The sequence below is a fragment of the Lutjanus erythropterus genome, chromosome 16 (assembly GCF_056507025.1).
Source record: "Lutjanus erythropterus isolate fLutEry1 chromosome 16, fLutEry1.hap2, whole genome shotgun sequence".
NCBI classification, from domain to species: Eukaryota; Metazoa; Chordata; class Actinopteri; order Lutjaniformes; family Lutjanidae; genus Lutjanus; species Lutjanus erythropterus.
Genome location: NC_139332.1, coordinates 19,523,093 through 19,548,153, shown reverse-complemented (window position 1 = coordinate 19,548,153; position 25,061 = coordinate 19,523,093). Strand labels below are relative to the sequence as shown.

The 25,061-nt window shown below is 40.2% G+C and overlaps 1 protein-coding gene across 4 annotated transcripts in view; it reads left to right on the top strand.

The window, feature by feature from the left end:
* Positions 1–24,722, top strand: part of runx1t1 (RUNX1 partner transcriptional co-repressor 1) — an 84,011-nt gene extending 59,289 nt beyond the window's left edge. The window contains exons 4-11 of one of the 4 annotated variants that reach the window (XM_084738534.1): positions 674–763; positions 6,576–6,757; positions 11,221–11,483; positions 12,930–13,018; positions 14,404–14,599; positions 15,309–15,377; positions 18,614–18,804; positions 20,401–24,722. In XM_084738534.1, coding sequence (XP_084594660.1) covers positions 674–763; positions 6,576–6,757; positions 11,221–11,483; positions 12,930–13,018; positions 14,404–14,599; positions 15,309–15,377; positions 18,614–18,804; positions 20,401–20,721 — 1,401 coding nt within the window. In that variant the 3' untranslated portion in view covers positions 20,722–24,722. Of the gene's footprint in view, positions 1–673; positions 764–6,575; positions 6,758–11,220; positions 11,484–12,929; positions 13,028–14,403; positions 14,600–15,308; positions 15,378–18,571; positions 18,805–20,400 lie in introns of all 4 variants that reach the window. The other 3 variants (XM_084738532.1, XM_084738531.1, XM_084738530.1) reach the window with 3 other exon arrangements.
* The last annotated feature ends 339 nt before the right edge of the window (positions 24,723–25,061 follow it).

The window sequence follows — 25,061 nt, the reverse complement described above, 5'->3', positions numbered from 1 at the left end:
ACAGCTGCCATTAGACAAACAATGTCACAAATATCACAAATCTCAAATGTTTTGTTTTCATTTATTCACTGTAGACACTGACACATACAGTACAACTTTTAGAGAAACTCACAAAAGCTGAATATCTAAATAATTTATACTTGTTGTGGTGAAATCTGTATTTCTCAATGCACATTGTATTGTTTACTGGCTGGTCTTCACCTCTCCAATATGGCGGAAGGCCAGATGTACATAAAATCATGTAACAAACAAGCAGAAGTGAGAAAAAGGGGAAATACAGTAAAGTGCTAGAACCACAATTCAACTTAACATAAAGGGTAACATAAAATGAGCCATTAATTATCAAAAGTGTATTATAAAGTCTCATATTCAAGCCCATGTTCAAAAAGAGCACATTTGGTAGAAATAATTAAGCACATTTCTCCCTCTCACAGCATATTTTTTTGATGATGTGACTCCTGCATGTGTATTTGTTTTCTTAATTGAACGGGATGTGTGTCTTTGTTTTCTGTGGCTCCTTTCACTGTGGCTTGCCCCCATATGCTTCCTATTACAAAACCCGAAACATTCACTCCAGGCCAGGATATAGCTTAGCGTCCAATAAGTAATATTATCACTTAATGCCTTCCACATGGATTCATGTGTTTTCTCTCTGTCTCTCCCTCTTCTCCAGAATTCCACGCTAACCATTGAAGAATTTCACTCCAAGCTCCAAGAAGCCACCAACTTCCCTCTGCGACCTTTCGTCATACCCTTTCTGAAGGTAGATATTTAAATATACGTTTACCACAGAAGGGTTGACTCTGCTGGATCGACCAAATCTGGAAAACATTTAGCCAGCCCAGATCCAGATGTGCATACTTATGTTCATGAATTTTCTCCCTATTTTTGGAGTCTCTCTGAAACTGTATTTCTCTCTCATATCTAGACCTAACCTGTTTCTTTTCTCTTCATTCTCTTGGCTCAATCTGTCCATTTCTTTCTCTTCCAAAATAAATAATGTGTAAGTAATTTAAATACTGAAGTTGATCTCACTTTTTTAGGTTCATTCTGTTTAACCCAAAGCTAGTAACTTATTACAGAAACGCCCTAACTTCCAGATAACTAGTAGTAACAGCTAGTAGTAACCTGTAGTACTAGCTAATTTACTAACTAGCTAACAGTCGATAATGGTAGTGTTCACTAAAAGTAGCTAAAGGTAGTACTTATTAACAGTAGCTAACGGTAGAGTTTACTAACAGTAGTTAACAGTAGAGTTTAGCTAACAGAGGGGTAGTGTTTGCTAACAATAGATACGGGTACTGTTTCTCAAAAGTTGCTAACAGTAGTGTTAACATTTGTGGTGTTCACTAACAGTAGCTAAAGGTAGTGCTTATTAACAGTAGAGTTTACTAACAGTAGTGAATGGTAGCTTTAGCTAACAGAGGGGTAGTGTTTGCTAACAATAGATAAGGGTACTGTTTCTCAAAAGTTGCTAACGGTAGTGTTAGCTAACAGTTGCGGTGTTTACTAACAGTACAGTTTACTAACAGTAGAGTTTACTAACAGTAGTTAATGGTAGCTTTAGCTAACAGAGGGTTAGTGTTTGCTAACAATAGATAAGGGTACTGTTTCTCAAAAGTAGCTAACGGTAGTGTTAGCTAACAGTGGTAGTGTTCGCTTAGAGTAGCTAAAGGTAGTGTTCCCTAACAGTAACTAATCAAACTTTAGATAACATAGGACGACGTAAGATAAGATGGGATTCCTAAAGTTAGCTGGGATTTGCTTCTGTAATGCCAAATTGGGAAAAATCCTATCTTAGACTCTTCCTGTAATATAGGCACTTTACAATAATTAAACTAGAAATAAGTTGTTTTTAAGAAACTTACTTAAGGTGTGCTGGAGCAGAGCGCAGTGAAGGTGGTTTTGGCCTGAGGATAACATCCTCTTTCACGTTCTCTCCTCCACCTTTTTCTCTCAGGCTTGTTTGGTGATCAAGTCTTCATCCCACTAAGCCACATCTTCAGCGAGTATTTCCCATTTTCAGCCATTACCATGGTATATAACCAGAGAAAAGAGCACTCATTTAAACATCCGGCCGTGCCCTTGCTTCAGCCCATTTGTCACCGGTTGTCTTGTTTCACTTCACATCTCAGTCCGGGGCATAAAAATGAAGAGGGATGGTGGTTTTTCTGTTTGTATCTACAGGTGAAATTGTGGCCATTTATGTACATTAGGGTTGTTTGTGTGACAAAGGTACATATTCTGAATGTGTGCAGGATTTGAGGAGCTAAAGCAGTTTTGAGGTGAGATTGTTTTGGTAGTCAAAGATGACAAACGGGACTGGGGTGTATATATTGAGGGATGCACTGTAGCAGCAGCAGTTCAGATCATGTTATCGGGTCTAGGTGAAGCCGAGATCAATATCAGTGTGGTACTGAGAGACGACGAGCAGGGACGGGTGTAACATTTACCACAGAGCTCATTTGTTTCTATTACACACCTCTGAAAAGGCTCTGTTTTGTTTTCTCACTTTCTTTTAACTCGTTTTTTGTAGTCCCCTCACCTCAATCCTTCTTGATTTCTCTGTCTACCTCTTCCTCTCTATCTATTCTCCGTCCCTCCCCTGCTCGATCTGTTTGTGTCTGAGTGACAGTCATGAGCTAAATGTTATTTATGAAAACAAGACAGTTGGTTCTCCCTGAGCACAGCATCACCTCACTTCACTCTGTGAGTCTGTTCATGTGTGCATTTGCAGTAGGGCCAGAATGATACATTTATATCCTGACTATCATGGTAGTTTGGTGCCGATTCGATATGTATTGCGATTCTTAAGTATTGCAAATCAATAGTATGATGTGTTGTAATTTTTGTGCCTGTATGTCATTAGTCATATTTCTGAAAACAGTGTACATTACATGTCAGTCAGTCTTTTTTTATTTTTATTTAAACAGTATAATTTCTATACTGCATATAAACATAGTAAATAAAATACCTAGCAATGTGAAATCAGCAGCTTTTAGTTCGTTTCCACAGAGCAGAGGAAATATATACCTGAAAGTCTGCACGTGGTTTTATGTTAAAATATATGTTTGTTAAAAATATGTTACATATTTTGTTGAGTTGTGTACTTACATCATCCAAAATGTTTCCAACAATGTTCAAATGCAGAGAAATCTGTAACTTATTCAAGGTAATGGTGCATTTCCTGCTAGCTGGTGCAACAAAGTTGCTAGTTGCTATAACGTTCAGGAAAACACTGGATTCAACAGATACATCACAGAGTGAAGAAGGAAGTTGGTGCATGTGACTAAACGTAGCATAAATAAAACTTTGATACATTATCTCGTCCATGAACATGATTTCTTCCCGAGCCATATCTGTGCTGTGATTCGCTACTACCACTGTGCTCTGATTGGTTGTAAGTGTAGATATTGGCAATTGGGGAAAAAATTTGCAAGCCAATTGCAGTCTATAAATGTATCAAACACAGGACTCTAACTCAGGAAACTGGGAAAATCTACATTTTCAGTTTTCAGTCACAGTTTGATTGTGTTTAGGAACAGAAACTACTTGAATAGGTTTAAGGATAAGATCATGATTTAGAGTTAATATAGACCCTTCACAACATTGGAAAGGCTTCCTGGTGATCACAAGGATGTGTCGTTGAGGCGGCAATCACAGCACAGTAGGGCGTGACAAGGTGGAACAATCTGTGAGCTGTGAGCACGCGTGAACTGACATTCACAAGCCTATATTATCCACTGAGGTGTGCGTGGATGTGGGCAACAGAATTTGGTCCCACTTGAAACGCCATTACTGGCTGTTAATGACACAAGCAGGGACTTTGTGCGCTGGCTGTCTCCTTCCTTATCGCTCCCTTATCCTTAAGCCGTCTTCATCTTTTTCTTCTTTGACTCACCTTCTCATTTGTTCTCCCTCCATATCTTCATCCCTTTCCTGTCTCTGTTTACTGTTCCCCGTCTATCCATCCTCCGGTCCCTCCTTCCCCTCTCCTCTCCTCTCCTCGCCAGATGGTTAGTGTATCACTGGGATGGCTGCGGAATCAAAGATGCAACTCTTTTTTTTTTTCTCCTCCATCGCTCCTTCTCTGCCTCTCCCTCTCCCCAGTCTAATTTTAGTGTCTTCCCACTGCGGGGCCTTTAATGCCAGCTACCATATGGTAGCGGAGAGCATTTGGAGGTGTAGGGGAGCTTTTATAGGTGCGTCGAAGCACAGCTGCAACAATGCGCGTCAGGGCTCAGATTTTTCATTACGCTAATGTTAGACCGCGCCGACCCCTCCAACCCCCACCCCCACCCCTATCCCCATCCAAACCCACTCAACTCCTTTCCCCTTCTCTTAATACTAAACCGCAAATTGGTTGGGAGTCTTTACTGGAAGGAGGCAATCATAAACCACACAGCGCCAGTGACGTGATATGTTGGCGGGACGCCCGCCACACGAGACAACAGGCTTACAAAGTAACAGTGTTTCTCTGTTTTCGAGTTAAAGTTGTGCTTTTTTTTCAAGTTTGCTCTCGTCTTAGCTGTCAAGTGTTTTGTTTTTCTTGTGTCGAGCTGAAATGAGACGAGGGAATAAACACATTTAGCTAAAGAGAAACAGAAAGAGCGCTGTGACAGGAAATAATTGAAATAGGACAATATGGACGTGTAGAAACTAAGTCACCTAGATTCTCCTCCAACTGCAAATTACACGGAAACAGAAAGTTGATGAAGTGCAGCATATCCTGAATGTGGCATATTCTGAATTGTTTTTTGGCACCGTTTGACAAAATGACAGATCCAGTATTTTCACAATAAATCATCCTGGGCGCATTTTAGCTGCGGCTGCTGCTGAGCTCTACTTGAAATTTTCCCTTTTATGCAAGTGCAGATGTTGCTTACCATAACTGCACAGAAGCAAAGCACCACACTTTATCACATGAAAAATGATCCAGTCCCTTCAGCGGTCTGCATTTCTTGACTCAGTCTTTTTGTTAATGCATCCCACATCTCTGGCAATTAGGATGACCTCTAATTAATGAAAGATGAGTTCAGCGGGGTCAAAGCAATCTATTTTATGCTCTTTTTTCAGAGGGTAATTACGATCATAAACTATTAACGGACCATTAACTCGAGCAGGTAAAGCGAAGGCCAGCGTTTGGCATTTCTTTTACTACAGCCAATTACTGGAGAGGGATTTTTGAATGATTATGAAACATAAATACCACTAAACAAATCAGGTTTTTGCAAGTATTATTTCTGTATGCAGTTGGTGAGAACAAGATCGGAAGGTCAAAGAAATGGAGGCAAATTCTTCAGCTAATGTAGGCCAGGAGGAAGGAAAGGCTGAATAAAAGCTTATAGATTATAAAACAAGGAAAGGAAAAACACAAAGCAGGAGACTTACGGGAAGATTATGTTCTTGAGGACAAAACAAAGATTAACAGACCTAAAACTTACAAAGATGGCCCCTCCAAAGGCTCTTGTGATGTACCTCGCCAAAATAGCCCCCACTCTCATTCTGAACCTGCCTGACGCAACACTTTCATCTTCTTGCTTCAAAATGCACCCCATCAGATGTCTTTGAAGTCAATGCGCACATACCTGCATGACCCTGTAACTCCACACAAGAAAGCAGACCCCCTTGTTATGTCAAAGAGATTGAAAATAGCTGCTGTTTCTTTAAAAAGTGTGTGGCATACAGAAACTCTTTGGGTGTTAATGCACTCTGGGTCACAGGAAGTGATGGTGGTTCAGCGATAATGAGCAAACTAGGGTGAGATGACATGGAAGAAATGGAGCTCTTGTTACCTGAAATTGGTGTTTTTGGACTGTAAAGGCAGGGGAAAGCTCCTGTTATAACATATTTTTATGTTAAAGCTTGGAGGTTTCTGTGAGATAATCTACATGTGTTATGTTGGAAGGAAAAAGGCCAATGTGATATATATATTTTTGTCTAAAAGATATTTTTGAAATGGGGGTACTTTGGAGTATAGCAAAGAATACATGAGATTTTTTAAAAATATTAGCCAGTTTAAGAAATATCGGTCATGCATAATTCCTAAAATAATTATACTATAATACGTTCAATAAAACATGTAAATGTAAGTTTGATTAAACCACATTTATATTCGACATTCCCATTTTCAGTGCAATCATTATTTGCTGTTAACTGTCAACTGCTTTACAGCCTCACAGAAGAAGAAAGCAATAAACACAATCATGTCCACTGTGAGCGGAAAGCCAGTTTCAGTAGTGAATGATGGAGAAAAATGAGGAAATGGATTTGTGGTTGAAATGAAGCAGTAATACACAGAGAAAGAAGTGAAAAGAAAGCAAAAAATGGACTCAACAAAATACTGTCAGCATCAGGCAGAATATGTTTTACCTCAGCAGGCTGACGCTGATGGCAGGGTGCTGTATTGTACCTCTTCATGGACTTTTTTTTTATCTAAGAAAAATGTTTTGCATTGGTTTTGGGGTACTTGGCGGGTACATTACTAAAAAAAAAGTTCAAGAATCTCTGGTCTAAATCATTCTGTACAGTTACTGAATTTCCCCCTGGTAATACAGTGCTGGTTCTTTCTCTAGGCCAACTTGCCGCTCCTTCAGAGGGAGCTGCTGCACTGTGCCAGGCTGGCCAAGCAGAACCCAGCTCAGTACCTGGCCCAGCACGAGCAGCTGCTCCTGGACACCAGCACCACCTCCCCAGTGGACTCCTCTGAACTCCTGCTGGATGTCAACGAGAACGGCAAACGAAGGACACCGGACAGGTGAGTGAAGCAGGAAGTCGGAACATTATTCAGCCGCTATTGGTTTTGAATTATCACATAAATTCAGACCAATCAAGTTTGTGAAAGCACCAGCATCAATCATTGAAGCAGCAGAGGCTTTTTTTTACTTGTCTATTATTTGATCTCATGCATAAATCCCTTTGAGTCTGCCTGCATTCCCATGAACCCAAACACGACTCCACAGACACGAGCTGAGCCAACGCAAGGCAATAGTGTGATGTGTTAATGTATGTATGGGAAGTGTCTGTCAGTGCGCCACCGGGCCTCATGACGTGCTCCGTTGGACATCTCAGCTCCCAGCTCCTGCTCTTAATGGACCAGAACTGAGGAGAGGAAGAGATGGGAAAAGTAGACCTGGCACCCAGACACACAGATACACACACACACATCCCGAGGACAGAACAAAGATGGAAGACAGCTGCGTCCAAATGAAAACTGTGAATGTGTCAGTGTGTATGAATATGTGTTCTGTGCATATTTGTGATTCCTAAGTTATCATTTACGTCCATGCTTGATTGGATGTGTAAGTGTGTGTGTGTATGTGTGTGTCTCCCCCACTTCCAGGCAAATCATTACATCCATTTGTTGTCACGGACTTTGGTAATGACTCAGTGTTCCCCGCTCTAATGGACAGGCATTGAGACGTGACGTCCAGGAACACACAGCACTGTAAAACCTATAGTCCTCTGTCCAACAGTCTTCCCCCAAAGCTGCCGAAACGGAAGCAAGCACCAAACCTGTCCAGACCAACGGCGAGTGTGTGTGCATGTTTAAGACTGTGGAGCACTTCCAGCCTAATAAAGTACATTTTACGAGGCAGAGCCGTAACATTACTAAAAAATAACATCACAGTCTATATATGGATTTGTATACATTTTCTCCCAAAATGGCTTTACAGAAGGATTTTACCAAACTGAATAATAACTGAGACTAACAAGCAGAGCTTGAAATTAAAGTCTTTCAGCTGTCCCAAACTATTGTCCCAAATTGAAGTTGTTTCTATTTTCATTCTGAACTTGCTGCTCATTCAACTTTTTCTCAAGACAAGAACAACTCTATGATCAGATATTTGCATATGAATGCTAAATTGTGATCAAAATTTAGTGATACAGGTTCCTGGGTGCACTTTATAACAAATGCACCTACGTGAGAGGCTGACCGTGAATGACTGAATGAGCAAGAGATCACTTACACTTTGCTGTACAACTAAAAATACGTCACTTTATTAAGTTTCAGGGGTGAAAGTAAGATTCCCAACATGTGGTCGGTTTATCCAAGTAACGCCTATCTGGAAAATTGCTCTTTTTGTAATGATAAGTTTAAGCTTCTCTCCCAGATACCGTATCTTTTTGTCCAAGGTTCTGTTTTTATAATCCCTGAGACAACCGAACGTCCTTAATTCCATATACTGCCAACAAGCCTTTAAATAATTACAACTAGATACGCACAGATGAAGCATTTTTACCTTCTTGGACATAAGTTTTTGTGGGCATTTGTGTTTTTGTTGTGAGTTTGTGTGCCTGTGCTGTAAGTACAATGTCTTTTGAAATAAAGAGTAATTCCCAAGGGTTCTAAAATTTTTAATACAGGCAGGGGAGAGGAAAATGTACTTTTTATATTTGCTGAGGGACAAAAATGCCAAATGCGATATTAATAATTCTCACCTCTCTTTTCCCCCAGCAGTCAGATAGGCAGACTTTTTCTGTAATACCTGCATATTTGCAGGCCGTCTGGTGCATAGGGGAGTGAGCTTAGGGGAAAAGGTGTATGTGTAAATGTGAGAGAGAGAAAAGTAAGTAGGCATCTGTACTCAGTGAAAAAAAAAAAGCGGTCTGTTTGTGTGAATGTGTGTGTGTGCATGATTCTCTATCCAGTGTGAAAGCGTGAGTATGGTTCATATGTGAGCACCTCTGTGTGCGTGTGTGTGTGTGTGTGCGTGTGTGTGTGTGTGTAGATGTGTGTGTGTGTGCCTGCCTAGGGAGATGGGCTGATAACACGTACAGATGAGGCTCCAGCACCAATACGGCTGGCTAAGCACCTCTGGTTTCTGCTTACCTCTGCTCTGTATTCCCGCTTATTGAAGCCCTGAGTCGGAATATTGGAATTTGAATGGGAATCCTTAATTACAGACAACAATGCACTATCACTGCATCCTGATTAATACCATGGTCTGCAGGAACCAGACCAGGAATATCACAGTATGCATATAAGAAAAAAAAAACCTGCGTACATACAGTGTGTACCATAATTTCTCTAACAAAAGCAGATATTTAAATAATAGCTGGGAGAGCAAAATTACCGGTACCTGTACTCTAATGGCTTGCATGGTCAGTTCTGTGTAATTCAGCATATTTTCACAGCATGAATTCCATCAATGGCATACAACATAATTAAACCAGACAAAATTACGCTGATCCACTCTGCTTTTGTTAATGTATGTCAACACTTAATGCAGGTGTTTCACAATAAAAGTCTTACAGGGAAATGAAACCTGAAAAACTGAAAGATTTGAGAACACTTCATAATAACCATCATTAATACACTGGTAATTTAGCCAATAGTTATTTTATTATTAACAAACACTAAAAAATGTGTATATTCTTTATGTAGTGTTTATTAATCAGTTGTAAAAATTTACCTTTACAATCCACATAATGTTTATAGATGCACTACACACTATTTATTAACCATTTACAAACTATTATAAGCAACACATGCAACTTTATAATGGCCAAAGTGTCACCAAAGGATTTTAATGTTAAATCGGGAACTGTTGAATTTGTGTAACAACGAAGGGGAATAGATCAAAAAACAGGGAGGGTCTTTCCTAAAAAAGAAAAAAAAAGAAGAAGAAGAAGAAAGTGTTATTATTATTAAACAAAAAGAATTAAGAATTAAAAGCCTCTCATCGGCCAGTCTCAAATTAAGGCATGGGCCTTTCATCAGTTAAGGAAAAAAAATCTAACATCCTATTTGATAATTTCCAGTATTTACACATAATAGTTACTCATGCAATTTTTTGTCACTTTCTTAAATCTTAAATCTTTACATGTGCACGTAAATTGGGCATGTATGCATCTACAGTAGGTAAATTGTCATTGTATCATATAGGTGATTGTGAAAGTGTGTGCATGCATGTGTGCACCAGCGCCCATAGATATAAACATTGTTGCAGCAGGAAGGCTGGGGAGATAAGAGTGTGGTTGGGGGGGGTAGAAGAATGGATGGATGAGTTGAGGGAGGCAGCGAGAGACGGACGGATGGAGGGAAAGAGCATATGGAGAGCTGTGGATGAGCATTAGGAGCCCATAAAAACAGCTCATTAAGAAGTTCAATCTGTTCATCGGAGAGAGAGATGGGGAGGAAGAGGAGAGAGAGAGAGAGGAAAGTGGAGGATTGCAGATAGGAGGGGGCGGTCGGGGGGGGGGGGGGGTTGGCAAGATTTAACTGTGAACTGACAAAGCTGAGAACACACACACAGACACACATGTGCAAGCGTGCGCACACACAAACACACCTGGCCACATTAATCTTTGGAAGCAGGCTAACAAAAATCCACCTGATCCCCTGGAAGCTACTTGAGCGAGTATGTATGTATGTGTGTGTGTGTGTGTGTGTGTGTGTGTGTGTGTGTGTGTGTGTGTGTGTGTGTGTGTGTGTGTGTGTGTGTGTGTGTGTGAGTGAGTGTCTGTAATTTGTGTTGGAGCTTTAGTTGTGTATGTGTGCATATGTATGAATGGAGAAGAAGCATTCCAGGATGATTCCTGGAAAAACAGGCTTTCACTGCAGTTCTTTAGTCTCTTAGCAGGTTAACTTGGGCCTTTACTGCAGCACAAACTGGTGGAACAGTTGTGATGATATGTTTCAAGTTTGGCTTTGTGTTCAAAAACTGTAAAAACAAATTCTGAATCAGAGATTTTTTACAAACAAGGTGTGATATCACCATCAAACTGATTTGTGCCTGTGTCCCCTCTTCTCTCCGTCTTTTATTTCCCCTTCATTTTCTGCTGATCCACCCTGCCTCAAGTGGTCTTGTTATTTGCTTTCACTGTAAGAAGAATGTGTTCAAGTCTGGCAACAACAGCAAACATTTCAGCCATATTTGGTCTCATTTTCATTTTGACTCATGTTACTTGGAACAAGTTAAAAATGTTGCAAGTCGGTTGAAATAATTCTGCATGTTCCTAAACAAGTGTCACTTATATCAGGATTCTTTCAGAATAGTCCATTAAAAAAAGAAAATGAAATCAGATTAGATGCTTCACAGTAGACAAAGCCAGTTATATGCTTATTAATTTGATTTTATCTGATTCCTTTTATTTAGCATCCATGTAGACTTAAGTTGGAATTTCGAATCAGAATTATTTCCATCGGATTTAAGAAATAGGTAGGTAATGAAATGCAAACTAAAAATGTGCCTCTTTCTTTCTCTCTCCACCCAGAACCAAAGAGAATGGCTTCGAGCGAGACAGCGCCCTGCACCCAGATGTTCACCCTAGCAAGCGGCCCTGTACCATAAGCCCCGCCCAGCGCTTCAGCCCGTCCAACGGGCTCTCCTACCAGCCCAATGGCCTGCCTCATCCGGGTCCACTCCCTCCGCAGCACTACAGGCTGGACGACATGGCCATCGCCCATCACTACCGTGACACCTACAGACACCCCGCCTCCAATCATCGGGAGATCCGGGAGAGAGCCAGGCCTATTGGTGTGTTAAATACTTGATTCTGATTGGTCAACCACAGCATTCTAAGTTCTGATCATAGACTGTGGAGGGGTTGTGTCCGGAAGGGAACCCTAGATTTACGAGATCTGTACTAGTCCCGCCCTAATGTGCTGTGATTGGCTACCACTGCTGTGCTGCGATTGGCTAGTACTCGCTGTCTCAACAACACATCCTTGTGATTGCCAGAAAGCCTTTCTAATGCTGGGAAAGGGTCTATTTTGACCTTAAACTATGCTCTTTTTTCCCCAAATCTACCCAAGTAGTTTTTGTACTTGAAACTAATTAAACTGCATTTGAAAACTGACAGTATTTTTTTTTAAAAACTAAAAATAAATAAAGTCATTCAAGTCTAAGGAAGTGCCATTGAGTGCTACTGAATCAAGTGAGCGTACATGAGAGTTTCACAAATTTAGGGTTCCCCTCCAGACACGACCCTCTGGGGAGCAATAAAATAATTTTTAAATCAATAAAATATATTTTAAGTCAATGAGATCCTTTTTAAAGTAATATTTTGAGTCAAATTATTGTTTTTTCAAAGTAAATAGTTGTGTAATAAGCGGGATAATGTGCTACGAGTTGGTCATTATTGTGAAATAAATCTTGACAGGGTGGTGCAGGACCCTTTTGCAACTTGCTCATTGTACATTATTCCTTATTTGTGTAAATGTCTGTATCTATGCATTCAGATTCTGAGACACAAGCCAATCCCACTATGTGGCGTACTGTCAAAGCTTTTCCTCTGTTGTAGTACCAAGAAAAACATAAAGAGGATTTTACATACAAAGGTAAACAGTTACAACAGTTACATCATTTTTACATCATTTCTTAGGGTTCTCAGCTCTTTATATACCACAGAGATCTGTAATTTTACTAACAGTGATCATCAGTCAGTGCCCACTTCAGCCTGGTGGATGCTTGTTGGTACAGCGGACAAACAGTCTCTCAGACCACAAAGCCATCAAACCAAAGCTGAGGCCGCCGCTACCTGACGGCCGTCTGACGTACTCCACTGTGAGATGTATGAGCGCACAACATAAGCACATTTAGACACAGTGTCGTCGTATTAGGGACATTTTTCTGTGCAGACCGGGGCCTTGATGAAGCTGTAATGACGACTTTGGCTCAGTTCTAAAAATAGGAGAGACATTTACCATGTCTCGCCCTGTGATGGATGTTTATTGGACTGGAAGCTCAGTCATTTGCGTCCTGCCCTCCGGGTGGGGGAGAGATATGGAGACAGCAAAGAAAAAAAAAGGGGGAGTGAGGGAGGAGGAGAAAGAAATGGATGAAGAGAGAGTTTTAACCAGGGACCAAAAAAAAAAGGGGGAGTAAGGGAGTGATGGAGTATTGTCACATTGATCCTGTGTGTCATACTGACTTGCCCTTTATTTATCTCTCTATCTGTCTGTCCATCTTTCTTTCTCACAGGTATGCATACAGGGACCAGGCAGGAGGAGGTGATCGACCACAGGCTGACAGACAGAGAGTGGGCGGAGGAGTGGAAGCACCTTGACCATGTAAGAAAAGTAATAACATTTTTTATTACTATACTTTACAGTTCTGTCTCTGTAAGTAACAGATAAGCCAAGTCGTCATTTTAGTAATATTAAATTGGTATATATCACATTGTACTGTAAGTCTTTGCTACACTATTAAAAGAAAACTTGTGTTTGTTAACTGCAGTACACAAATAAGAGTGGCTTTTTTGTGTTATATGTTGTGTGAGATTAATCTAAGGAAATCTCTGACTTTACTTGTATATCAGGACTAACAGGCTTTTAAAATAGATGTGTATTTGTATGCTTGCATGTAAATATGTTTGCCTACAGTGTAGCAAACATACAATGTAAATGGTGATAAACTGTTGTTTGCGCGTTCACCTTCAGTGTTGTTAATCCACTTCCCTTTAAAGCTGCCGTCTGTAACTTTCTGCATGTTCAAACTACATGAAATGCAGCGCTGCAGCAATGAGTCCTAAAACCTAGAAATTAGTTAGCAACTTAGCACCTCCAGTTCCCTCCTTGCAAAGTCAGTGGGTTTTCCTTCTTTTGGTTATTGGGGTGAAATAAGGTCTGTGATTAACAGAAGCTTTAGAAATCTTCACGTTCTGTCCCACGACATGAAACATGTCAGTAAATCCCCCGCCTGTGAAATTTGAAGCTTTTACGTGTCTTACAAAAGGCGGTTGCTAACAAATGGCTAAATGAGACTACAGCGTATGTCATGGCCATAGCACATCATCACACCAAACACGTGTCACTTACTGGCTGTGACGCTGAAGTCATGCGACTGTTGTGTAGTTCATTTATAGCCTAATGTTGGCTTTTTACTTCTGGCAATTATATTATACTTCAGAAGTAAAGTGGTGTCCATTTGTGAAAATTATTGAACAAAACATGCAGTTATCATAAACTTTTATTTGCCACAGAGCTTATTTTCTGCAGTAATCTAAAATACAATGGAAAAATCCCTCGGCTTTTGTCGAGGGAACCAGAGCGATGCTAACTTCTGGTTTTATTTACAAAAGTACGTCATCCCTGCAGCACTCTATATTACAGAACATCTAGTGTCACATTTGTGTTTCACCTCAAGTTTAATCAACCAATCAATTAATGCAAACACAAAATGTATTATTGACTTAAGTGATTAAGTAGGATGTCAACCAGAGAGGTGTGACCTGACAAACCAGATCAATATTTCAAGGGTAAAAGTGTCTCACCTACCTCCACTACCTCCTCAATGCTGATGAAAAAAAAAGTGATACACTAACTTAAATAACATAATAGTTGTCACCTTTAATTCAGAACCCCACCCTCCATGACTATAGTCTTGCTGAATTTAAATCAATCAGTCCACGTCTATGTGTAAACTCAGCGCCTCTCCCACTCCCTGTCACCTGCAGCTGCTGAACTGTATCATGGACATGGTGGAGAAGACGAGGCGCTCACTGACAGTACTGCGGCGGTGCCAGGAGGCCGACCGCGAGGAGCTCAACTACTGGATCCGACGATACAGCGACGCTGAAGAGCTGAAGAAGGGCGCCGCTAGTGGGCAGTCAAGGCAGCAGAGCCCGGCAGCACAGGAAAACACAACTTCAGGTAGGAGATCGCACATACAGTATTAGACCCTAACCTTCTCCTTGTATCTGCTTACAGACATCTTCCAGTAAGTTTGGTGTCAAAGATGCCATTTCAACGTCTCTTAGGAACGCTTCTGTTGGAAGACAACACGTCTCCACTGGTCTTTCTGTTATTCTTTCTTTGTGTTTATATGATAAAAATCTAAAACATTAACACCATATTTTTTAAGGTGAACTTTTGCTGGTCTAACTAATATAAATCTATTCAATCTGACCTTCTTAGCTCCACAGTTTTCAAATTACCCTACCAAATTCTATAATTAATCATTATTAGCTGATCTAAATCTGAGCTAGTTTGCATCATGGCGGGGTGTGAAATGATGGGACCTTTTTCATCTCCAGCATTTTTATGTCCAGAAAGGCTGAACGTGGAGTTCCTCAGGGTTCAATTCAAGGTCCTCTACCATTAAGTTTATACATGCTGCCACTAGGCCATATCATCTATATTTGAGTGACAGTCAGTTGTCACTGAAAACCTGAGCCTTTTTATATTTTGCTAGTTTATTGCATCAGTGACAAAAACCAAAATGTTTTCCTTTATTCTTTAAACCTTTTAGAGAAAAAGAAGTATAACCAAAAGGTTTATACAATGTGCTGATTTCCTCTATAATCTTTTTATGATGTCCTGCAAAACAGTGGTTAATCTCTGTGTCTTTGTGTCTCCTCAGAAATTCACAGGGAGCTGCTGCACCGGCCCGTGTCTGGCTACGTCCCTGAAGAGATCTGGAAGAAAGCTGGTGAGTCTGCCATCATCACACGCACACTTTCTCGTTCTCTCTCCTCAGTTTTAAGACATTTCGCTCAGTAGAAATCAAGGCCGTGTTTTTCACCCAGATGACTCCAGGCTGGAAGTGGATGAGAGGCGCTCCTTTAAACCCCATTCTCCCCTCTCATCCCAGTGTAGTCTGCTGTCTGAAACTTCCTCCCCTGCTAGATTTGAATTAATTTGTCAGGCTGCTCTTAGAAAATCATTTATATTTGATACAGTAGGAAGTTAAAAAATAAGAGTCACCACCGCACTCTGCACACTCCAAATATGATGTCAGGTTGTAAAACGATTTTACTGCGCCAGTCAAATAAGGGACATAAGTAGCTTTTATGGCTGGTCCAGTGGTGCTGCTGTTAAAAGTACAGTAGCAAGACTCGGTATCTTTTTTGCTTTTGGCGCTTCTGTAATCCCTTTAGTGACAGACATTGCAGCTATTCTATTTAACCAAAGTGTTGTAAAATTGTGGACGGAAATTTGTAGAGCCAGTTAAGATCAAGTATTGAAACTAATTTGTTGCTTTAACAGCTTTCATTAGTTGCCATTAAATTTTTAGAGTACACAAACAGCGTTCTTTAAACTCGTGAGCGCAGCTGCAATCACCATTATCGCCGTCCTGAAAAACTGAGAGAATTTTCCGCCGAGGGTTCAATGCTCGAGGAATCCACTTTGTATTCACCGTCAGTGATACAGTATATCTGCTTTTTAAACCCCTTGGAGAAAAGAAATTGTCCCCTTGCTTGACCAAGCATGATGTGTGAGATACTCAGAACAAGTAATATGCATTTAAATTGAATTGAGTATCACCATCGGGACTCTGCTCTGCTCTCCAGTACTCTCCTCCCCTCGCCAGCTTTGATCGATCTTCCATCTAAGGCATTTGGTGTGTAATCACAATTCCATGCACAAGGCATATATCACACGGCACCAGGGCAATTTCCATGACTTCAGGCAGCACAGTAGGTTAAAGACAAAACCACCCTGGTTTAAAAATGTAGCTCAATCACGATGGAGAGAAAACGTCTCTGTTTTTATAAAAGCATAAAATATCGCAAACAGATTTTACATCTGTAATACAAGTGTAATGTGTGCAAAGGAATTGAGGTAAAGTCAAGCATATTTGTCAGCTGTATCTATCTTATGTCTGCAGGATAAATGGTGCCCACTATTTTTTATTCTCTCAGCATTCTTCTCAGTATTTCTGGCATCCTTTTCCCTTCAGCCGCATATATTCTGGCTGAAGTGAGGCTGATCTAAATATGACCCGGCGAGGATTGCAAAATAGGATTTTTAACACAATGGAGTGCAGCGGCGAATACATCTGTTTGAAATGGGCAAAATGTTTACAGTTGGTGATAAATATTCAAGCACCTTGCACGGTGTCCTACCGGTTTCCCACTTCCCCTCACCACATGGGCCTCTGGGATCACAATGGAAATGCATAATTTAAATATAAATTGCCTGATTTGCATACACAATTAGTCAAGTTACAGGCTTGATGGGAGCAAACAAAAAGCCCTCCTTTTGCTTTGACGTGTAGTTGGAATTCCACCGCTTAACACCCGTGCGGCAAGGTTATTCATTCCACAAAAAGAGTTTAAAATAACACACCGCTCCAGCTAAAGCAGGTTTTCTGATTGATTAATTTGCTCATGCTGTTGTCTCAAGGATATTTTTCAAGTTAAAAGGAAAAAAAAAGGATTTTGCTGGCTCACCTTCAAATAAGATCATTTTAATTTTTAAGTTAAAACGCTGCACATTGATGCATTAGAGGATCTACAGTAACTGATTAAACATGCCTCAGTCCCGTAAGAGTGTAATGATTAGATAGCAGTATGCAAAAGTGATTAGTTATTACTTCCTGAATGCCTTAATGATTAAAATGAAAGCAATCAATGCGTCATGTGTCAGTGTACCCACCATCCCATATTCATCACATTTAAGAAATATTACTGTGTATGCAGCTGATGTCGGAATACAAAATGCTAATAACTGCAAAAGTGGAATTAGTTTTCTTTGTCATGTGACTTCATTCAATACAGAAGAGTATTAAAAAAATAAATCAGAGGATCAAGATTTTTTTTTTTGTTGTTGTTATTTTGCATTTTGAGAATAAAGTCAAACACAGTATTAGTGTCAGGCATTAGAAAAAAATAAACAAGGGGACTAAAGTTTTTTTTTTTTTAATTTGCATTTTGAAAATAAAGTTGTCAAAATGTCAAGAATAAAGTCAAATTGTTGAGAATAAATTATCTTGAATAAAGACAAAATATTGAGAATAAATTTGAAATATGAAGAATAAAGCAGAAATGGGGGGGGCGTGAAATACGATTTCAACTTTATTCCCAACATTTTGGCTATTCTCGAAATCCAAAGTTAAAAGAAAATCTTCCTCCTGTCTCCGTTCTATAATTCTCATCATCAACACAACTGCAAAGAAAGTCTCTGATTTTGTCCTCAGATAATAAATGTGTGAAATCAGTTGTATGGTTACAGTTTCTGTTGTGCAGATGCAGGACAGATTTTACCATAAAACTTTCAGAAGGCCCAATCTTAGATTTCACGGTTGTCGAAGTTTAGTCATTTCACTGAAATGTTATTGTGTTTAGGATGGCAGGTGCACATTTCTTAAACAACAGTAGTTTTGAATGAGTTTCAAAGAATCTGACTTTATGCAACATATTTTTTTTACCATGTTAATTCAAAAGAGAGACACCACTCTACATAAAAGATCCCATTATGAAATTAGATTATATGCTACACAAGTTCCCTTCCTTTGTGTGAGAGATGTTTATATTCATAAATGTTTGTATCCCAGACAAAAGTAAAATACTTGAAAACCAGTTACAACAGAACAATGTCCCTGCTACTGAATGTTTTGTGTGTGTTTCTCTGGATTTGGTATATTTTTGTGATTGTTTTTTTTTTCTGTGCTTTATTATCTGTTGTTTGTACTTTTATATGAAAGCTTTTTATTTTATTTTTTACTGCCCATCTTTGTCAGGAACCCCTGGCAGAAGAGATATTGTACTTCAGTGGGACTTTTCTGGTTAAATAAAGGATATATAAAAATGTTGAAACATCTGTGAATTCTTAGATTCAGGAGCATGCTCACTGTAAATGAACTTCCAACGGCAGGATGATATAATACACATTATATTGCAGGTACGGGAGGCTTGACTTCCTCTGTCTCCACACTCTTTCCAGAAGAGGCAGTGAATGAGGTGAAGCGTCAGGCCATGTCGGAGCTGCAGAAGGCTGTGTCGGAGGCCGAGCGCAAGGCTCACGAGATGATCAGCAGCGAGCGCGCCAAGATGGAGCGTACGGTAGCCGAGGCCAAACGGCAGGCGGCCGAGGACGCTCTCTCCATAATCAACCAACAGGAGGACTCGAGCGAGGTAGGTACAGAACATCAAAGGTTCTTTCCTCAATCTTTCAAACACCTCACGGAAACTGACATCGCCGTCCTCTTTCTCTTTCACTGTTGTCACTTTGACTATACTTTCGTCACCAGCTGTTCTAGTGACTCCCAAATGACACAGATGATAAGATCGTCTCTTACAAAGAAGTTTCTGTTGTGTTTTATCAGCGCGTTAGTAAAAGCAAATCATTGTATGTTATCTCTCAAATATCAAAGAGGTTGCTGATTATTCTCCGCTTTAAAAGTGTTTCAGCAAATAGAAGTCATTTTATAGTCAGGAGATAGTGGGAGGGAGAGTAAAATAAAGCAAAGCAAGGTCAATCAGGCGTATATTAACCTCACTTTCCTCCTTCCTCTTTAGTTTTCCGACAGAGCAGCTAGCATGTTTAGAAAGGTGTTACCAATTCAGCTGAGAGGAAATAAGGGGAGCTTTCATTTGCTAATCACCATTGGAGACCTTGACGTTTAATCAGTTAAGTGAGAGGGAAATATGGCTCACATCTGTCATTAATTGCAGCAGTGATGTTTATGAGAGAGAAGCGCCCCAGAGGAGAACTTTCAGAAGCTGTTTGTAACCTTGTTCTCCTGTTTCCTGTGGATATGCAGCCGCCCTGACACACTCTCCCTGCGGTTTCCAAGATATATAAGAGGCCCTGAGTGTAATCATAGATGGGTTTTTGATCTGTCTGCGGTTTGTTTTAAGCTTAAGTGTTGTAAAAGCAGAGGCTAGTTCTGTTAATGTGCACACTCGTGTACAGATGCCATATCTGTTGCTAATCTTCATGTCGTGTTCGCTAGTTCTCCACTTCATGCGGCATTTGAACGTCAGACTAGACTCTGAGAAACAATTTGTGGCCAGGCACAGGAAATATAGACACAATTAAACATAAAGACACATTAAAAGCACATCAGACAAAAGAAACAGTAAATGAAGATCATCTGTAGCAGCCATCATAAATGTCATCACAGTCCGGACAGGAATTAAACTGCATGTCAAACACATGCACAGTAAATAGTGAGATTACTGCACATCCTCCACACCATGAATTTCACATCCCCTGGTTCATGTATTTCCCCCAAGCTCACCCCAACTATTGCGTCTTGTTTTGTCATGATTATCTTTTAGTGTGAATAGATGCATGTAATCAGTCTCACCCCTTTCTGTTCTGTGCTCCAATAAGTTGAGCAAGCTTGCTACATAAGTCAGCTTTATTTTTTTCCTGTAAAAGTGACATAAATCCACGAAGTTATCTTATGTGGTGTGGTGTGTTGTGTGGAGAAGTGTGTGTGTCTTGTAGTCTGTGAGGACACAGATAGACCCTTTTCATTGATGCCGATTAGATAACTATTTAGTTAGCTTTTTGCTAACATTAGCTATCAGATGTAACTCACTTTTTTTTATCTAAGTACATGAAACAGGAAAAAGAAAGTTCATCGAGGAGCCAAGCTCGCTCAACTGTTGTTGAACCACAGAGCAAAAAGGGGTGGGCTTTAGGAAGGGTCAATTGTCTTGACTGTAAATCCTGCTGCAGTGTGTTTGTGTTAGTTAATTTTGTCTCTATCTGTCTGTCAGAGTTGCTGGAACTGTGGCCGCAAAGCCAGTGAGACGTGCAGCGGCTGCAACACGGCACGCTACTGCGGCTCCTTCTGCCAGCATAAGGACTGGGAGAAGCATCATCACGTCTGCGGTCAGACCCTCCAGGCCCAGCAGCAGCAGGCCAGCCAGCAGCAGGGAAACGTCCCAGGGTCAGAGACCCCTGCTCCCATCAGCTCCTCCGCCTGCACCCCGAGCAGCGGAACTGGGAGTCCGGCTGCCACCCCGCCTGCTGCTACCCCTCGCTCCTCCACCCCCAGCACCCCGTCCTCCTCCGCCCTGGATGGCACACCGCGCTAAGAGACTCACACAGAGGATGGAGGCCAACGCCTCCGGGGCTTCACAGCCAGCCCTCGACCCCACAAACAGCATGACTGTCTACATTGCCTTGCAAAGATGCTAAGCTAACGTGGCTAACAGAAAGAGATGGCAATGCTTCTGTCTATCTTGCAGCGTAGTCATAGAAGGAGGAGGAGGTCCATAATCAGGTCATATTGACTTGCCATGACTTTAAAGAAACACAAAGATATTCTTTGTTTTGAATGAATGAATTTAAATATTGACATCCTTTTATCGTTACACTTGCTATTCTTGTTGTCTGTTTGTCGTCGTGCCTGTTGTTGTTACTGTTGTTGTCATTGTAGCTTATCTTATTTTTTCTGTAAATATTAAGAGACTGAGCAGAGATAGCCGTGAACTCCAGACAAGTATATCTGACCTCCCCCTTTTTTTTTTAAATGTTTTTATTTTCCATCCTTGAATTAATGCTTATTTCCTTCCTGTACCTGGGACATGAGATTAGTCAACCTCATCTTACCAAACAGCATACCAAGGGAACGTATCTAGCTAGCAGAATGACTGAAGTCCTCAGTAGTCTTTGTAAAGAAAGATATTAGATTTAAATACCCTGAGAGACACGCTGATGACGGATGGATAGATAAACAAGTTTTCTGCCTGGAGAGAGGAGAGGGATGGACTGAATCTCTGGCCCACAGACCGCCATGAAATGGGCAGATGTGCAGCAGATTGCGAGCAGAGCCAGCTGTTCAACCAATGTTATTTCCCTCTCACTTGTAATAATATCCAGGTCAGTGGGCTGGGAAATACAAATCCATCTCCCTGAAGGATGTAAAAGGAAGAATTCTTGGACAAGATACAAAACTTTGCCCACTGCACATGTGGAGGATGTACTGACTACAAGTCGCACGTGCATGCTTGGTGGGTCAAACAGGAAGTGAAGTCATCGTCCCGCCAGTGAGACTGTCGGATCACAACGACAGCGAGAGCTCCCAGACGCTCCCCTCCTGTCTCAAATCTGAAAAACATTCTCATCTTTCTTCATGTTCTTATTCTTTTTCTGTAGATGTCATGGTGTTTAAGACTTCTGTCCTGTGGTGTCACCGATGGTTATTTATTGTATATGTGTTGGACAAATTGTGACAATGCATAGTACTTCAACCAGTCACAACTCTAAGTCCTTCATAACTCTCTCTAGCTGGTGCAAAAAGAGATAAAAAAAAAAAAACAAAAAGAAGAAGTGTTATCTTTTTTTCAAGCTGCTTTTCTATTCTGTGTGTAGGTGGTAGATTCCCTTGTAGTTCTCTAAGTTTTACTTCCCCTTCGTCCTCAAGAAAAGACACAAGCTATATCTCAGAGCTGCTACTTGAGTCCGACCCAGATCTTTTCTGAGAACTAGCATGTTGCGCGGAATGCTAACCTAAATGTTTTGTACAAGGGACATACATAAATGTATTTGCACTGTCACAGAGGTTATTTCGGCATGCTTCTTTTCAGCATACTTGTGTTGTCAGTATAGAGCCATAACTCATCAACCATTTTGTATGTAGTGATAGCATTATCGTTTTTACACTCTTTGGGATGGGGGGAGTTTGAAAAATGTAAAATCACCAAACTCACTTTTTTTGTTTCCTTCCTCTTCTCAACATGCTAACAAAAGCGGCCATAACATTTTTTTTTTGGAATTGTTACAGACAGTGCATGCACATTACTGAACGTTTGTTAAATATTTGTTATTTTTTAGAAAAAAAAATGGAAAAACAACCAAAAAAAAGTTAAAAAATACAAAAAAAATATTCTAACAAACTAACTTTCCAAATGCAGAGGTGTAGACTCCGATTGACAGCTTTAACACTGCAAAGCACCAGGTAACACACAGTATTAACACAAGAGATAAACAAAAATAAACACCAAAAACAGCCAAAGACTGACACCAAGGACCAAAATCCTGATTTAAACGATTTTCAAAAGAGGTTTGTTCACATTAATATTTGGATATTTATTTCTGCAGGTTTTTGTTCACATGTTCACGGAACAAAAAACAACTTCAGTGTCATAAAAGTTGTTTATTTTCATCCTTTCTGGCACTCATCTCGCATTGTGAAATGAGAAGGTGTGAATTAAACATAATAAACATTTCACAGCAGTGTTACATTATAACTGGAGCAATAATACCTAATGTGACATGAACACTGATGACTTCTGTAACCATTTTTCAAAGAAATTTTTGAGATATTTTTTGATCTTGTTTGTGCATTTTCTCATTCCACAAATGTCAGATTAAGTGCCCATTTCAGCTTTAAGCAGTTAAGTTCTTTATTGTTAAAGAGGTGAATGTGAGACTGGGCTTTCACGCCAATGCCAGTGGCAGTTGTTTTATATTTATTTATATCAAAATATGTCTCTTTTTTTTTGCTGTTGGGATAGATAATCAGTCGCAGCTTTGTCGTAAAACCTTCAAACAAACCTCTCATTCGCAGTAAGAGAGCACTTAACCCTGACGCACACAAAGGCTCTTCACCCCAAACACCTTGGTGCTACACAGAAGCGCGTTACAAATTCTGACCTCAAGGAACAAGTGGAGACCCACAAAGGTTCTGGGCTGTTTGCTCCCTCTGTACTTCCTCATCTCTCCCTCTTCTTCTTCGTCTAAATAAAACACACACCTGCATTCTTGACTCTAAAGGGTTAAAACAATCCAAAAAGGTGTCTGACACCCTACTAGCGACTCCTCAGAAGCTGTGAAGAAGCAGCCAAGCTGTTTTAACACTAGTGTATTTGAAAGTATACAACAGATAACGTGTGTTCATCATTATCAGGGCAAAACCTGGGTTTAAAAAAAAAAAAAAAGGAAAAAACGAACATTATCGCTCGATGATTCTTTGAGAAGCTCTATTTTTTTCTTTCTTCCCTCCTCTACGTGTGTTTTGCTACAAATTCCTCGGTGGCAAACAAGTCTCACTCTACCTCTTACAGCACGATAAGAGCATCAGTCGCGGCGCTGATACTGGTCTAGTCTAAACCAAATGGGCACAAGAGCAGAACAGGAAAAATAAAAAACCCAAAGTCGAAGCTCATACAGCTGCAAAACCATATCACTACTTGGTAACAATGCAGACCTCATAAATAAATGAAACATAAATGAATAGAAATGAGAAAAAAAAAAAAACTTTTGTTATGTTCCTTTATGCCTGTGGCGTTTCTAGAGTACATCAAGAGTTTGAATTGTTTGAACAGATTTTAAAAAATTGTGCTAATTTTAAAGAAAAGTGTTGTCGATTCATATTTCGATGACACAAGCTTAAGGTCACAGATAAGAAATGTTGTTTCTCTCTTTTTCTCTCCTGTTTCCCCTCCACCTTTTTCTCCTCTTCTCTTCTCTGTTGTTGAAGACATGCTAAAGTGCTTGTCGACTTGTCAGCGGGGGTAAATTCAAAAAGGGGGGATATACGAAAGGCTTGTAAAATCTAAAATAAGACAAAAAAAAACATAAGGCTATGAATTTAGGCATGCCTGTTTTTCACAATAGGGGAAATGTTATTTAAATTTCCTACTTATCAAGAAACGTTGTGGGAAATGTGTGTGGCCGACAGTGAACAGCGAAGGCCGTAGCATTAATCTGGGGGAGTGAGTTGAACTTCAGGGGTGGGAGGGTTTTATTTTTTGCGTTCTCTTGAGAAAATTTATTGTGAAAAAAAAAGAGCTCAAATGATTTGAAGTTGTTGTGCAATACTTAATTGAGACATGAAAACCACAGGTTAGTGGTAGGCTGACGCTGGGCGGTCTCTCCATCGCCTAGAGTCAGTGTCCTCTAGAGAGCTTTCCAGTCTACTATGTCAGAACTGTGGTTTCTTGTTGATTTTTTTTCTTTTTGTTTCTTTTTTTAAAAAAAATCTTTTTTTGGGCTGTAAACTATGGTCTGTCAGTCTGTGAAACTTTGCAGTATAATTCTGGTATTGTTGTTCTCTTAACGGTGTAATAAATATGTTAATACCTGCCTCTGAGACTTGGGCTTGTGTTCTTTCATTACAGCAGATGAAGACCAGCATGTCCAAAATGAAAGGGACGCTCCACTGGTTTTACAGTTAGAAGTTCAGTTTACATGTCACAAGGGGTACCACTCAATTTATGAAAGCAGTTGTATGTCCTCTGTGGCTTTGGAGGGAGGTTAAAAAAATAACCCTGATTATCTCAGCTTGGATTTGAGACTTTTACAGAAAGCCTGTGTTACAAAGAGTAGGTGGGAGGTTTGAAAGAAACGGGCTTTTAGGAGGGCAAAGGTGGTCTAATGAAAGATGCATTCTGTGAAATGTAGGATCCAGTGGCTAAAGTTTTTAGGATAT